The sequence below is a fragment of the Esox lucius genome, chromosome 19 (assembly GCF_011004845.1).
Source record: "Esox lucius isolate fEsoLuc1 chromosome 19, fEsoLuc1.pri, whole genome shotgun sequence".
Classification (NCBI taxonomy): domain Eukaryota; kingdom Metazoa; phylum Chordata; class Actinopteri; order Esociformes; family Esocidae; genus Esox; species Esox lucius.
In genome coordinates this window covers 2,348,864-2,363,083 of record NC_047587.1, presented here as the reverse complement: position 1 = coordinate 2,363,083, position 14,220 = coordinate 2,348,864, and the positions used below count along the sequence as shown (strand labels likewise).

Here is a 14,220-nt window from a genome sequence, read left to right as displayed (position 1 = left end):
AGCCACCATCATTTTCCAGTACTCCCTTAACCCTCTTGGGCATGGAGTTCACCAGAGCTTCACAGGTTGCCACTGGAGTCCTCTTCCACTCCTCCATGATGACATCACGGAGCTGGAGGATGTTAGAGACCTTGCGCTCCTCCACCTTCCGTTTGAGGATGCCCCACAGATGCTCAATAGGGTTTAAGTCTGGGGACATGCTTGGTCAGTCCAACACCTTTACCCTCAGATTCTTTAGCAAGGCAGTGGTCGTCTTGGAGGTGTTTTTGGGGTCGTTATCATGTTGGAATACTGCCCTGTGGCCCAGTCTCCGAAGGGAGGGGATCATGCTCTGCTTCAGTATGTCACAGTACATGTTGGCATTCATGGTTCCCTCAATGAACTGTAGCTCCCCAGTGTCGGCAGCACTCATGCAGCCCCAGACCATGACACTCCCACCATCATGCTTGACTGTAGGCAAGACGCACTTGTCTTTGCACTCCTCACCTGGTTGCCGCCATAAACGCTTGACACCATCTGAACCAAATACGTTTATCTTGGTCTCATCAGGCCACAGGACATGGTTCCAGTAATCCATGTCCTTAGTCTGGTTGTCTTCAGCAAACTGTTTGTGGGCTTTCTTGTGCATCATCTTTAGAAGAGGCTTCCTTCTGGGACGACAGCCATGCAGACCAATTTGATGCAGTGTGCGGCGTATGGTCTGAGCACTGACAGGCTGACCCCCCACCCCTTCAACCTCTGCAGCAATGCTGGCAGCACTCATACGTCTATTTCCCAAAGACAACCTCTGGATATGACGCTGAGAATGTGCATTCAACTTCTTTGGTCGACCATGGCGAGGCCTGTTCTGAGTGGAACCTGTCCTGTTAAACCGCTGTAAGGTCTAGGCCACCGTGCTGCAGCTCAGTTTCAGGGTCTTGTCAATCTTCTTATAGCCTAGGCCATCGTTATGTAGAGCAACAATTCTTTTTTTCAGATCCTCAGAGAGTTCTTTCCCATGAGGTGCCATGTTGATCTTCCAGTGACCTGTATGAGGGCATGTGAGAGCAATGACACCAAATTTAACACACCTGCTCCCCATTTACACCTGAGACCTTGTAACACTAATGAGTCACATGACACCGGGGAGGGAAAATGGCTAATTGGGCCCAATTTGGACATTTTCACTTAGGGGTGTACTCACTTTTGGTGCCAGCGGTTTACTGTTATACAAGCTGTACACTCACTACTTTACTTTGTAACAAAGTGTCATTTCTTCAGTGTTGTCACATGAAAAGATATAATCAAATATTGACAAAAATGTGAGGGGTCTACTCACTTTTGTGAGATACTGTATGTGTACAGTTGACCCTAAAGGTGATTCTAATTCTAAACATTTGAATTATGTTTTTTTTTATTCCACAAGTTTGATACAAATAACCTAGTGTTAGCCATTCCTTACACTAGTTACATTCCTTACAAGTTACACCAGGTACAGTACCAGTCAAACATTTGGAGACCCCTACTAATTTCCTTTATTTGACTATTTTCCACATTATAGAATAATAGTGAAGACATCAAAACTATGAAAAAACACACATGGAATCATGCAGCGACCGAAACGTTGTTAAACCGGTCAAAATACTTTTCATATTTTAGATTCTTCAAAGTAGCTAGCCTTTGCTTTGTTGACAGTTTTACATACTCAACCAGTTTCATGAGGTAGTCACCTGGAATGCGTTTTACTTTTAACAGGTGTGCATTGTTAAAAGTTATTTTGTGGAATTTCTTCTTAATGTGTTTGAGCAGGTCAGCTGTGTTGTGACAAGGTAGAGTTGGTATAGATAAGACCATCATTATGACTGTACTGTAGTAGTCCATATTATGGCAAGAACAGCTCAAATAAGCAAAGAGAGACAATAGTCCATCACAACAGGCCTTCGTGGTTGAATTGCTGCAAAGAAACCACTACTGAGGACCCACTAAGAAGAAGGGACTTGCTTGGGCCAAGAAACCCAATAAATGGATAATAGACAGATTGTAATATGTCTTTTGGTCTGATGTGTCCATGTGTTGTTGTGAGACACCGAGTGGGTGAATGGATGATCTCCACATGTGGATCCTTTCGTGAAGCATGGAGAAGGAGGTGTGATGGTGTGGGGGTGTTTTGCTGATGACACTGATTCATTTACAAGGCAGACTCAACCAGCATGGCAAACACAACATTCTAAGTTCGATACTTCATTACTGTCTGGTTTGCACTTACTGGGACTATCTTTTGTTTTTCAACAGGACAATGATCCAAAACATACCTCCAGGCTGTCTGTCTAAGGGTAGTTGAGGATGTTGGATGCAGCCGGAGGTGTTATAAATAGCAAAGCATGGATCTGCAGTTTTATTCACTAGTCTTTCATTTCTCACTTTCTAGTTAGCAAGGCATTTTTGTGTGTTTTAAACTGTTTGCTAGAAATGTATAATAATGTTTTTAAATAATGTTTTTACCGGACCCCATAAGCGGTCAAGAAGAGCTTATGTCTCTTAATGAGTGAGTGAGTGATCGACTGACTGACTGCCTCTTGCTAAATAGCGTAGTGGTTAGAGAAGCGGATGTGCAAATGATATATCCCACAGTTGAATCTCGCCACAGTCAAAGCAAATTATGCATTAAGATTTATTCTGGATAGACAAAAACTTTGCTGGCTACAACCTTCAGTAGCTACGTTATAGTAAACCTAAAATGAACGTGTTTACAGTTATGCAATGTTGCAACAATTTCTGGTGGATTTTTGAAGTGTGCATCCGTGCATGCTTTTTGGGGTAATATAGGCTTTATCCAAACCCCTTTGGCAGTAAAAGAGTAGGGGTTTCCACGATTCTCACTTCTTTTCACTTATTATCACCTAAATTGATAGTTATTTTATCAATGTCATTCACGAATGGCTAATAAGCTGTTAAAACGGCCCGTGGCAAAAGTCATACAGTTCATAGATGCTGTTTGTGGTGGAGGTAAACTTAATAAGAAATGTTAGTCAGTTTAAAACAATGCTAATGGTGTCTAGTGACATTTTCAAACTTGGCGTGATGTCAATGCATGACAAAATGTATTAATGTGGAGATGCTATACCAACACTCTGCAAACATATAGTGGTAAATGAACAGCTTCAAATGTATAGCGTAGTGGTTAAAGGCTTCTCTCACATGGGCGACCCGGGTTAGAATTCATTTTTAATTGTGGGCTGGCTGAACTAGGCTTGCCTGGTTCCTTATCTGGTTATTCCACTCGCTGCCTAATGCCTGTACTATATATTGTTATGCACTGTGATAAACTGCACTCAGTGAACTAGCAGCTGTTCTTAAACAGAGGATACACATTCTCTACTCATATATACTTACAAAATTGTGATTTGTATTAAGTTAACATTTGGAATTGTTTGAAGTTGGAGATGGATTATTTAACAATTTGATACACAATATATTTAATATTAACGTGAAATTTGCCTTTAATTGTTTGAAGATGGAGATGGATTATTTAACAGTTTGTTGCAAAATATATTTCAGTATGATTTAATTTTAAAGTGAAATTTGCCTTTAATTATAAAACACAACAATAAAACACACGTTCTAGCCATAACAGATGATCCCCAAAACATTTTCAGGAAGTTAGTTTTGCTGTGCAGATGTTAGAGAAAACTTTGATCAGCTTCCATATTGAAATTTTTATGCATTTATTTTATTTACAACTTGGAGAGAGTGAACATTTCAAGGAGGGATTCATCGCCTGGCCCATAGCTGAGAGCAACAGAACATCATGAATTATTAGTATTGCTGCCTCTGCCTGGCAGATGTTCACAGACCCAAACACACATGAATCTGTAGTAGAACTGGCAGGCTTCGCTGTCTCCCTCCCTCCTCCTCTCCCCTTCTCCATCTCTCCCTCTCTCTTTCTCTCCCTCTCTCCCTCTCTCTTCCACTCCCTCTCTCCTCCCTTTCTCCCCCGTCTCCTCCCTGGACCTCAACCCAACACACTTCAAGTTTCTGTCCCTGAAGCCAAACCCCTAACCACTGAGTGCTTGATGCCGTAGAGACCCGGGAGCGGAGTGGTTATCCTGGCCGGTTTACAGCTGCAACATTAATCTGAGATGTCAGCACCCTGCCACCAACATGCTGGAAATGATTCCACTCCTTAATATGGGACCTTCAGTGGTGCAGGGTTACTCTCAGGGCTGAGTTCCAAACAGCGTTCTGTTCCCTAGTCAGTGCACTAGTAAAACAGCACTGTTCAAATGAGTCGATGGGGTGAAGTGCACCTTGCTGGTGTACGCATGGTGGTGAAGGCGAGATTCTTGGGGGGTCTGTCATCGCGTTGCCGATCTCTGACGGTGGGCCTTCGGTGCGTGGAATATGGTGTGTAGCGAAGCACTCTTATTGAGCCACCAGATGAAAGGAACATGTTAACGGTTAAACTGAACCACAGCCTGCCACTTCCAGCTGGCGGATAATGGTAAACGGCGCTCAGCCAAGCAGCAGTTGTTGGTAATGCAAAGACACCTCAAGACTTGGGTGACTTGGTGCTGTCACTGTTGACACAGCCTTCATTAAAATTTTGTTTTCATATAGGCTCTGCTTGTAGGGGGGTTTTGGCCATGCTGGTGGGGTGGTATAGGGCCTGCTTGTAGGGGGGTTTTGGCCATGCTGGTGGGGTGGTATAGGCCCTGCTTGTAGGGGGGTTTTGGCCATGCTGGTGGGGTGGTATAGGCCCTGCTTGTAGGGGGGTTTTGGCCATGCTGGTGGGGTGGTATAGGCCCTGCTTATAGGGGGGTTTTGGCCATGCTGGTGGGGTGGTATAGGCCCTGCTTGTAGGGGGGTTTTGGCCATGCTGGTGGGGTGGTATAGGCCCTGCTTGTAGGGGGGTTTTGGCCATGCTGGTGGGGTGGTATAGGGCCTGCTTGTAGGGGGGGGTTGGCCATGCTGGTGGGGTGGTATAGGCCCTGCTTGTAGGGGGGTTTTGGCCATGCTGGTGGGGTGGTATAGGGCCTGCTTGTAGGGGGGTTTTGGCCATGCTGGTGGGGTGGTATAGGGCCTGCTTGTAGGGGGGTTTTGGCCATGCTGGTGGGGTGGTATAGGGCCTGCTTGTAGGGGGTATAGGCCCTGCAGGTGGGGTGATATAGGCCCTGCTGGTGGGGTGGTATAGGGCCTGCTTGTAGGGGGTATAGGCCCTGCAGGTGGGGTGATATAGGCCCTGCTGGTGGGGTGGTATAGGGCCTGCTTGTAGGGGGTATAGGCCCTGCTGGTGGGGTGGTATAGGGCCTGCTTGTAGGGGGTATAGGCCCTGCAGGTGGGGTGATATAGGCCCTGCTGGTGGGGTGGTATAGGGCCTGCTTGTAGGGGGTATAGGCCCTGCTGGTGGGGTGGTATAGGGCCTGCTTGTAGGGGGTATAGGCCCTGCAGGTGGGGTGATATAGGCCCTGCTGGTGGGGTGGTATAGGGCCTGCTTGTAGGGGGTATAGGCCCTGCTGGTGGGGTGGTATAGGGCCTGCTTGTAGGGGGTTTTGGCCATGCTGGTGGGGTGGTATAGGGCCTGCTTGTAGGGTGTATAGGCCCTGCTGGTGGGGTGGTATAGGGCCTGCTTGTAGGGGGTATAGGCCCTGCAGGTGGGGTGATATAGGCCCTGCTGGTGGGGTGGTATAGGGCCTGCTTGTAGGGTGTATAGGCCCTGCTGGTGGGGTGGTATAGGGCCTGCTTGTAGGGGGTATAGGCCCTGCTGGTGGGGTGGTATAGGGCCTGCTTGTAGGGGGTATAGGCCCTGCAGGTGGGGTGATATAGGCCATGCTGGTGGGGGTGTATAAGCCCTGCTTGTAGGGGGGTATAGACCCTGCTTGTAAGGGGGTATAGGCCCTGCTTGTAGGGGGGATAGGCCCTGCTGGTAGGGGGGTATAGGCCCTGCTTGTAAGGGGGTATAGGCCCTGCTTGTAGGGGGGATAGGCCCTGCTGGTAGGGGGGTATAGGCCCTCTGGGACCCAGTCAAAATCTGTCTCATCGCACTCCCCTCTGGGACCCCAGTCAAAATCTGTCTCATCGCACTCCACTCTGGGACCCCAATCAAAGCCTGTCTCATCGCACACTACTCTGGGACCCCAGTCAAAGATGTGCCCCAGGCAGGGTGCTATTTGGACTGCAGCCTAGAAGTGGAACGTCTCTACTTGGTTCAGATCTCCAGGGGATACTCCCACGAGGAACCATTTTTAAGCAGAGATTATATTGCTGTTTCATTACATGAAGTGAAACATAAGAGCTGTGTCAGTGGGCTTCAAAGTGGATGCAGTTCTCAGATCACAGATGTGGGAATGAAACAGACACTTTTGTCAGGGACTCTAAATGCACTTTGAGATTGACTAGCTTTCAAAGCATTACATACCAACCAGGAAGTGTGTGTTGTTGTGTGTGTTGTAGTGTGTTTATGTCTGTGTGTGTGTGTGAGTTTTAAAGAAGGCAATATTTACATCTAAAATTTTAGGGCAAAATGTACCAATAAGAGTAAAGTTGGAGTTAGGGTTTGGGTTAGGGGTTAGGGGTTAGGGGTTAGGCCAAAGGGATAGGGAAAATGTATTCCTAGGTCTCAGGTCCCCACAAAGTTAGTAAAGCAAGTGTGTGTGTTTGTGTGTGTGTATTACAGTTCCTCTGATAAGGCTTCTAGTCATGTGGACTATTTTGACAAAACAAAGCCACAGAATTATGCTAACTTTTCAGGTTCAATGGAATCTTTTCAATATTTTCGCCTTCCAGTTTCCTCTCATGTTTAGATACGTGGGATTTCCCACTTCTGCTACCTGTGCAGAACTATGAAAGATAAACCAACCAACTGTCACATCACCCAGGTGTGAGTGTGTGGACGACTGTGTGTGTATTTGTGTGTGCATGGAGGCCGGTGTGTGTGTATGTGGGTGTTCTTGTTTGTGTGTGTGAGTGCCTGTTGTATGTGTCCTAATTTTTTTCAGTTACGTTGTTCTTTTCAAACATAATAATTGCCTGATACTATATCCCTTATATTGCCAAAATACTTCTAATGTATTTCAAACAATACTCATTTAGAGTGAAAAACTAAAAAGTTAAAAAAAGGATTATTGGAAAAATTATACTTTGATCAACAAATACAGAATGTTTAAAAAAGGTCACTGGACAAAGAATATATTTGTTAAAACCCCAGCTCAATTATCCTCAAATCTCCTAACATCTAGACCCATATGACACTAAAGTAGTCCTGACATCTAGACCCATATGACACTAAAGTAGTCCTGACATCTAGACCCATATGACACTAAAGTAGTCCTGACATCTAGACCCATATGACACTAAAGTAGTCCTGACATCTAGACCCATATGACACTAAAGTAGTCCTGACATCTAGACCCATATGACACTAAAGTAGTCCAGACATCTAGACCCATATGACACTAAAGTAGTCCTGACATCGAGACTCATATGACACTAAAGTAGTCCTGACATCTAGACCCATATGACACTAAAGTAGTCCTGACATCTAGACCCATATGACACTAAAGTAGTCCTGACATCTAGACCCATATGACACTAAAGTAGTCCTGACATCTGGACCCATATGACACTAAAGTAGTCCTGACATCTAGACCCATATGACACTAAAGTAGTCCTGACATATGGACCCATATGACACTAAAGTAGTCCTGACATCTAGACCCATATGACACTAAAGTAGTCCTGACATATGGACCCATATGACACTAAAGTAGTCCTGTGTGTCTCTGTTGATGAAGCGTGGCAGTTACGGCAGTGTTTTGAGTTTGATTCCCATAAGGGGAACCCAAAACAGTCCACCACTCTGGATAAGAGCATCTTCTACAAGACTGAAAATAAATGAAGTAGCAGAACATACACTATTCTACTGGATTGGACGTCTGGGCTGATAGAAGGAACCACTTTACCAAACCAATAAAGTGCTCAAACCGTCCTCAAATTGTAGATTTCAAAATAAAAGGAGGCTGTAGAATCCATGTGGCGCAGAACTGCATTGGTTACATTTGCAGGTGCAACAGTTTTTATCTAATTAATAATTTTATGTTGTATGTGTACAACAATTTAGTCTTATGAACAAGTTGTATGTGTACAAGCATGCAAAGCTAGGGCAGGATGAGGGTAAAGATGCAGAAGTTTTAGACCTTACTTCCTATTTTCTCTCATGTTTAAATAAGTGGTATTTCCCACTTCTGCTACCTGTGCAGAACTATGACAGATAAACCGATCAACTGTCACGTCATCCAGGCGTCGATGTGTGTGTTTGTGTATGTGCGTGTTTGTGTGCATGCAAAGTTGTGTGTCCGGGCCCAGACAAAAACCATTTGTGAAACCGTTTAGGACAATTTAGAAAACATTCCGTAATGAAGAAAAAACACATAGATACATATACACACACACACACACACACACACACACACACACTGACATGCACACTGACATGCACACACACACACACACACACACACACACACACTGACATGCACACACACACACACACACACACACACACACTGACATGCACACTGACATGCACACACACACACACACACACACACTGACATGCACACACACACACACACACACACACACACACACTGACATGCACACACACACACACACACACACACACACACACACACACACACACACACTGACATGCACACACACACACACACACACACACACACACACACACACTGACATGCACACTGTTTCCAAAGAATTTGGGACACTGCGTAAAATGTAAAGAAAAACAGAATGCAATGATGCGCAAATCATTTAAACCCTATTTTCAACAAGAAAAAAGTACGAGAAATACAAAACGTTGAAACTGAGAAATATTATTGTTTCTTGAAAAATACTGTATATGCCCAATTTGAATTTTATGCCAGCAACACGTTTCAAAAAAGCTGGGATGAAGGCAGCAAAAGACTGGAAAAGTTGTGTAATGCAAAAAGAAACCTGGTGGAACATCTCATCTAACTAGGTTAATTGGCAACAGGTCAGTAACATGATTGAGTATAAAAAGAACATCCCAGAGAGTCTTTCAGAAGTAAAGATGAGGAGGGGTCACCACTCTCTTTAAGACTGGGCAGGCAAATAGTGCAACAATTTAAGGTTTCTAAATGGAAAATTTCAAAGAGTTTGAGGTTCTCATCATCTATGGTAACGAATATCATTAAAAGATTGAGAGAAGCCGAAGAAATGTCTGTATGCAAGGGACAAGACTGAAAACCTTAACCAAAAACTAACCCTATCATTAGGAAGAAAGGAAAATGAGTAGATGTACACAAACAATCACAAACACTTCACAAACACACCCACACACACACTAGCACACACACTAACACACACACTAACAGACACACTAACAGACACACTAACACACACACTAACACACACACTAACACACACACTAACAGACACACAGTGATGAATTAAAGCTTTAAGCACGCATCCTTCTGATAGTGAACCAAAAACAAACAAAAATCCCAGAAGTCAAAAAATGCAAACATCACATCACAAGTTTACATCAGTGCCTTTTAAAGCCATGTAGGTCAAGAAAGTGGCATCACGACATGTTAGAGCAGAAACCATAAACGGAAAGAGTTTTGCAGTTTTTCAGTTGTAACACACATTTCTGAAAACCCACACCATGTTGATTAAAACCCAGAGTTCTCACACAAAATGAGACTATACTCAAAACCAAATAATCAGTCATATAAAGTATTCTTTACCCTCAGAAGTCAAACAAAACATCAAATAAAATCATACTTTGGAATTGAAAACGTCATTATATCAAGTATACATGAATCAATAACCGTAAGGTGTTCATTAATTTTGCACTTGGCATGATAATAGAGGCTGTAAATTATGTCTAGACAGTACAGAAAACAGAGAAATACCATAATTGTCCATTTTTGTGCCAGGTTTGGAAATGGAATTCACCTACACTTGGTATTTAGCCTATGAAGGCAAGAGGGGGTATGTGATCTTACACATTAATAAGGTTATAGTCATAAAATAAACATATTTATTCTCACCTTTTTCCGGAGATGTTCACCTACATCTCAATCTAATTCTTCTGACTATTTCAGAGAATATGAGTACTGATACCGTACTATTCTGCTTGTGCTAATAAATACAGATTTGAGCACAGAAAAGAGGGTGGATTGTACAATAGTCAATTAAGCTCCCTTTCATAATTTCTCCAGACAGTTGATGTAACAGTGAAACAGTTAAGATTTGGCTGATCTCTCATCACAGCTTCCTTCACTGACATACCAGTTACACCAAAACTGTACTTACCAGGTACACCAAAACTGTACGTACCATATACAACAAAACTGTACATACCATGTACAACAAAACTGTGGCACAATCTCTTTAGAGCATTCTTCTTCCTCTTCCGCTCTCTGGTCCACTTCCTCTCATTCTTATTTTCCCTCTTCCTCTGTTATGTTGTCATCCATTGTTCCAAAACACAGGTTGTTTTACCTGTGGCCCTTTTCATTCATACCAACATCCTTATTGCTTGTTGATTAATTACACTTGTAAATGTTTACATTTTGTAAACTGTGTGTTGACCATGATAGAATTACAAAGATTTGAGTTTTGTTTCTGAATGGCAGTTTTCTACCTGACAGCATGGTGACACTTGTGGGTTTTGCAAAAATAGTTGATTGCACGATTGATTGAAATAAATATGGATGATATTTTATAAAGCACTTTTTGCATCAGCAGGTTTCACAAAATGCTTATACAGGTACCCAGCCTGAAACTTCAAAGAGCAAGAAACTACAGTAAATTGATGAAAAGTGACTGGGAAACAATCTCTGGTAGTCTCTTTAGGATATTTTACAGTGCAGAGCTGTATCAAGAAACTCAGATTTATTGGTAGAATAGAACATATATTACATAATTGTATTGATTAAATATATTGTGACAATAAAAACTATATGTATTTAGTATGAAAAAAGAGCATCTGTTTCTTTGTGGAGATATCTTTAATTAGCAAGGAACAGTTAACATCAGGTAGGGAAATAAAAACTTTACTATGTACAATGTAATATGCAATATGATTCCAATGTGTTGCATTTCATATTGAGAGTCCCAATGTCTTTGTTTAGATGCACATTGTCATACTACTATCAAACTACATTGATGATTATATTAGATTTTCTTGTCATTTTTTCAGGTTTCAAGGTTTATTTTGTCAAATGCACCTAACACCTCATCCTGCATTAAACAAAACTGAAGTATAGACTCATGAAAGAAAACATAAGGAGTGTCCCTAACAATAGTCTGCAATGTGAAATCTGACCCAGGGCCCAACAACTCATTATTCACTTTGAAACATCTATTTATTTATGTTTATAAAAAGGAAGCAGTTTTATATTTGCAAAAATATGAGGGCTAAGAAAGCAATGTCAGAATGGAAAATGTTCCTCCTCACAACCTGTAACCTAATTTAACTGAAAGAGGCACATATTCTTTCTTACAAACCCAGATACATCTGCTTGTAGACAACACAAAGCTGGCTCTCCAGGGCCACACAATATTAATGGCCATGATCCATCTCAGTGAAGGCTGGGTTGGGGAGGTGGGAGCTGGTCTGGACCAACTTCAAGTGTGCTTTGTTGTTCCCCCAGAACCAACACACTGTCATGTTGCCACCATCCGTCACACCATCGCACAGCGGCTCCACGGCCTCTCCTGGATCACCCTACTCTTCTGTGTCATTACAACAACTGCAGACTAAGAGCTCATTGGTATCACAATATGACATGATGCCGTCTGTCCAGCACTCTTTCCCACTCTGTCCAGAGTCTGCCTGAGTCAGGTTGTTGATCTGGAGAGATGAATTTGGCTTCCGTTCCAGTCTGTCTCTAAACATTGGAGCCAGGTTTGAATTCACTTGAAACTCAAGTGAAGTTTTAGAAGTGTTCCACCAAAGCTGGATGTCTTCTGCTGATGATCTGTTCAACAAGCAGTAGTCTCCATAGTTATTCATGTCTAAGGAAAAGCTGTCTCCTTCCGCTCCCAAGAACTGTAAGGGAACTTTGCCGTTACCTTGCATAACTTGATCCTGTTCATCTCTGATGGTCTGGCCTGTAAAAACCTTTCTGATCAGAACAGCCAGCAGAAGGATACACTTTACTACCCAAAACATTCCACTGTTTGATGTCTATCTGTCTGTCTTGAAATGCCCTCTGTTTGCTCTGTTGGTGTGTAAGTGCTAAAATATCTAACCCAGTGATCTTATGAGTGATTTATGTGATCGTTGACCTAGATTATACCACAGCTGCTAAAGGTGTCAGAGTAGAGCTAGCAGGTGTGGAAATACTACAGTTACAGAAGAACAAGGATGCCCAATGAGGCTTATGGAAACGTTTGAGGTGTTTTGTTGTTGCTGAGATCAACCCACTTCTGCTGTAGCTAGGTGCATTACACATACTACTTAATATTCTACACACATACACTACTTAACCCTGACTGGAAATTTCTCCCTGAACCTAATCCTGATTGGAAGTTTCACCCTACACCTAAACCTGATTGGAAGTTTCACCCTAAACCTATCCCTGATTGGATGTTTCATTGCCTCATGTGGGCCGACATTGCCTCATGTGGACCAACACTGTCTCATCTGGACCGACACTGAGACATCTGGGCCGACACTGAGACATCTAGACTTTTACATGACATCTGGGCCGACACTGAGACATTTGGGCCGACACTGAGAGATCTGGGCCGACACTGAGACATCCAGACTGTTACATGACATCTGGGCCGACACTGAGACAACCAGACTGTTACATGGCATCTGGGCCGACACTGAGACAACCAGACTGTTACATGGCATCTGGGCTGACACTAAGACATCCAGACTGTTACATGACATCTGGGCCGACACTGAGACATCCAGAATGTTACATGACATCTGGGCCGGCACTGAGACATCCAGAATGTTACATGACATCTGGGCCGGCACTGAGACATCCAGACTGTTACATGACATCTGGGCCGACACTGAAACATCCAGACTGTTACATGACATCTGGGCCGACACTGAGACATCCAGAATGTTACATGACATCTGGGCCGGCACTGAGACATCCAGACTGTTACATGACATCTGGGCCGACACTGAGACAACCAGACTGTTACATGACATCTGGGCCGACACTGAGACATCTAGACTGTTACATGACATCTGGGCCGACACTGAGACACCTAGACTGTTACATGGCATCTGGGCCGACACTGAGACATCCAGACTGTTACATGACATCTGGGCCGACACTGAGACATCCAGACTGTTACATGACATCTGGGCCGACACTGAGACATCCAGACTGTTACATGACATCTGGGCCGGCACTGAGACATCCAGACTGTTACATGACATCTGGGCCGACACTGAAACATCCAGACTGTTACATGACATCTGGGCCGACACTGAGACATCCAGACTGTTACATGACATCTGGGCCGACACTGAGACATCCAGAATGTTACATGACATCTGGGCCGGCACTGAGACATCCAGACTGTTACATGACATCTGGGCCGACACTGAGACAACCAGACTGTTACATGACATCTGGGCCGACACTGAGACATCTAGACTGTTACATGACATCTGGGCCGACACTGAGACACCTAGACTGTTACATGGCATCTGGGCCGACACTGAGACATCCAGACTGTTACATGACATCTGGGCCGACACTGAGACATCCAGACTGTTACATGACATCTGGGCCGACACTGAGACATCCAGACTGTTACATGACATCTGGGCCGACACTGAGACATCCAGACTGTTACATGACATCTGGGCCGACACTGAAACATCCAGACTGTTACATGACATCTGGGCCGACACTGAGACATCCAGAATGTTACATGACATCTGGGCCGGCACTGAGACATCCAGACTGTTACATGACATCTGGGCCGACACTGAGACATCCAGACTGTTACATGACATCTGGGCCGACACTGAGACATCCAGACTGTTACATGACATCTGGGCCGACACTGAGACATCCAGAATGTTACATGACATCTGGGCCGGCACTGAGACATCCAGACTGTTACATGACATCTGGGCCGACACTGAAACATCCAGACTGTTACATGACATCTGGGCCGACACTGAGACATCTAGACTGTTACATGACATCT

The 14,220-nt window shown here is 43.9% G+C and overlaps 1 protein-coding gene across 1 annotated transcript; it reads right to left on the bottom strand.

Annotated features, from left to right (window-relative positions):
- Positions 1–4,588: 4,588 nt before the first annotated feature.
- Positions 4,589–6,016, bottom strand: LOC114829522 (extensin-like). The gene has a single exon (XM_029114997.2). It carries the CDS (start codon positions 6,014–6,016, stop codon positions 4,589–4,591), a length of 1,428 nt encoding a protein of 475 aa, XP_028970830.2.
- Between the last annotated feature and the right edge of the window lie 8,204 nt (positions 6,017–14,220).

Bases quoted from the DNA above. Each gene is read 5' to 3' on its own strand.
- LOC114829522 (XM_029114997.2), bottom strand. From the start codon at position 6,016: ATGAGACAGATTTTGACTGGGTCCCAGAGGGCCTATACCCCCCTACCA.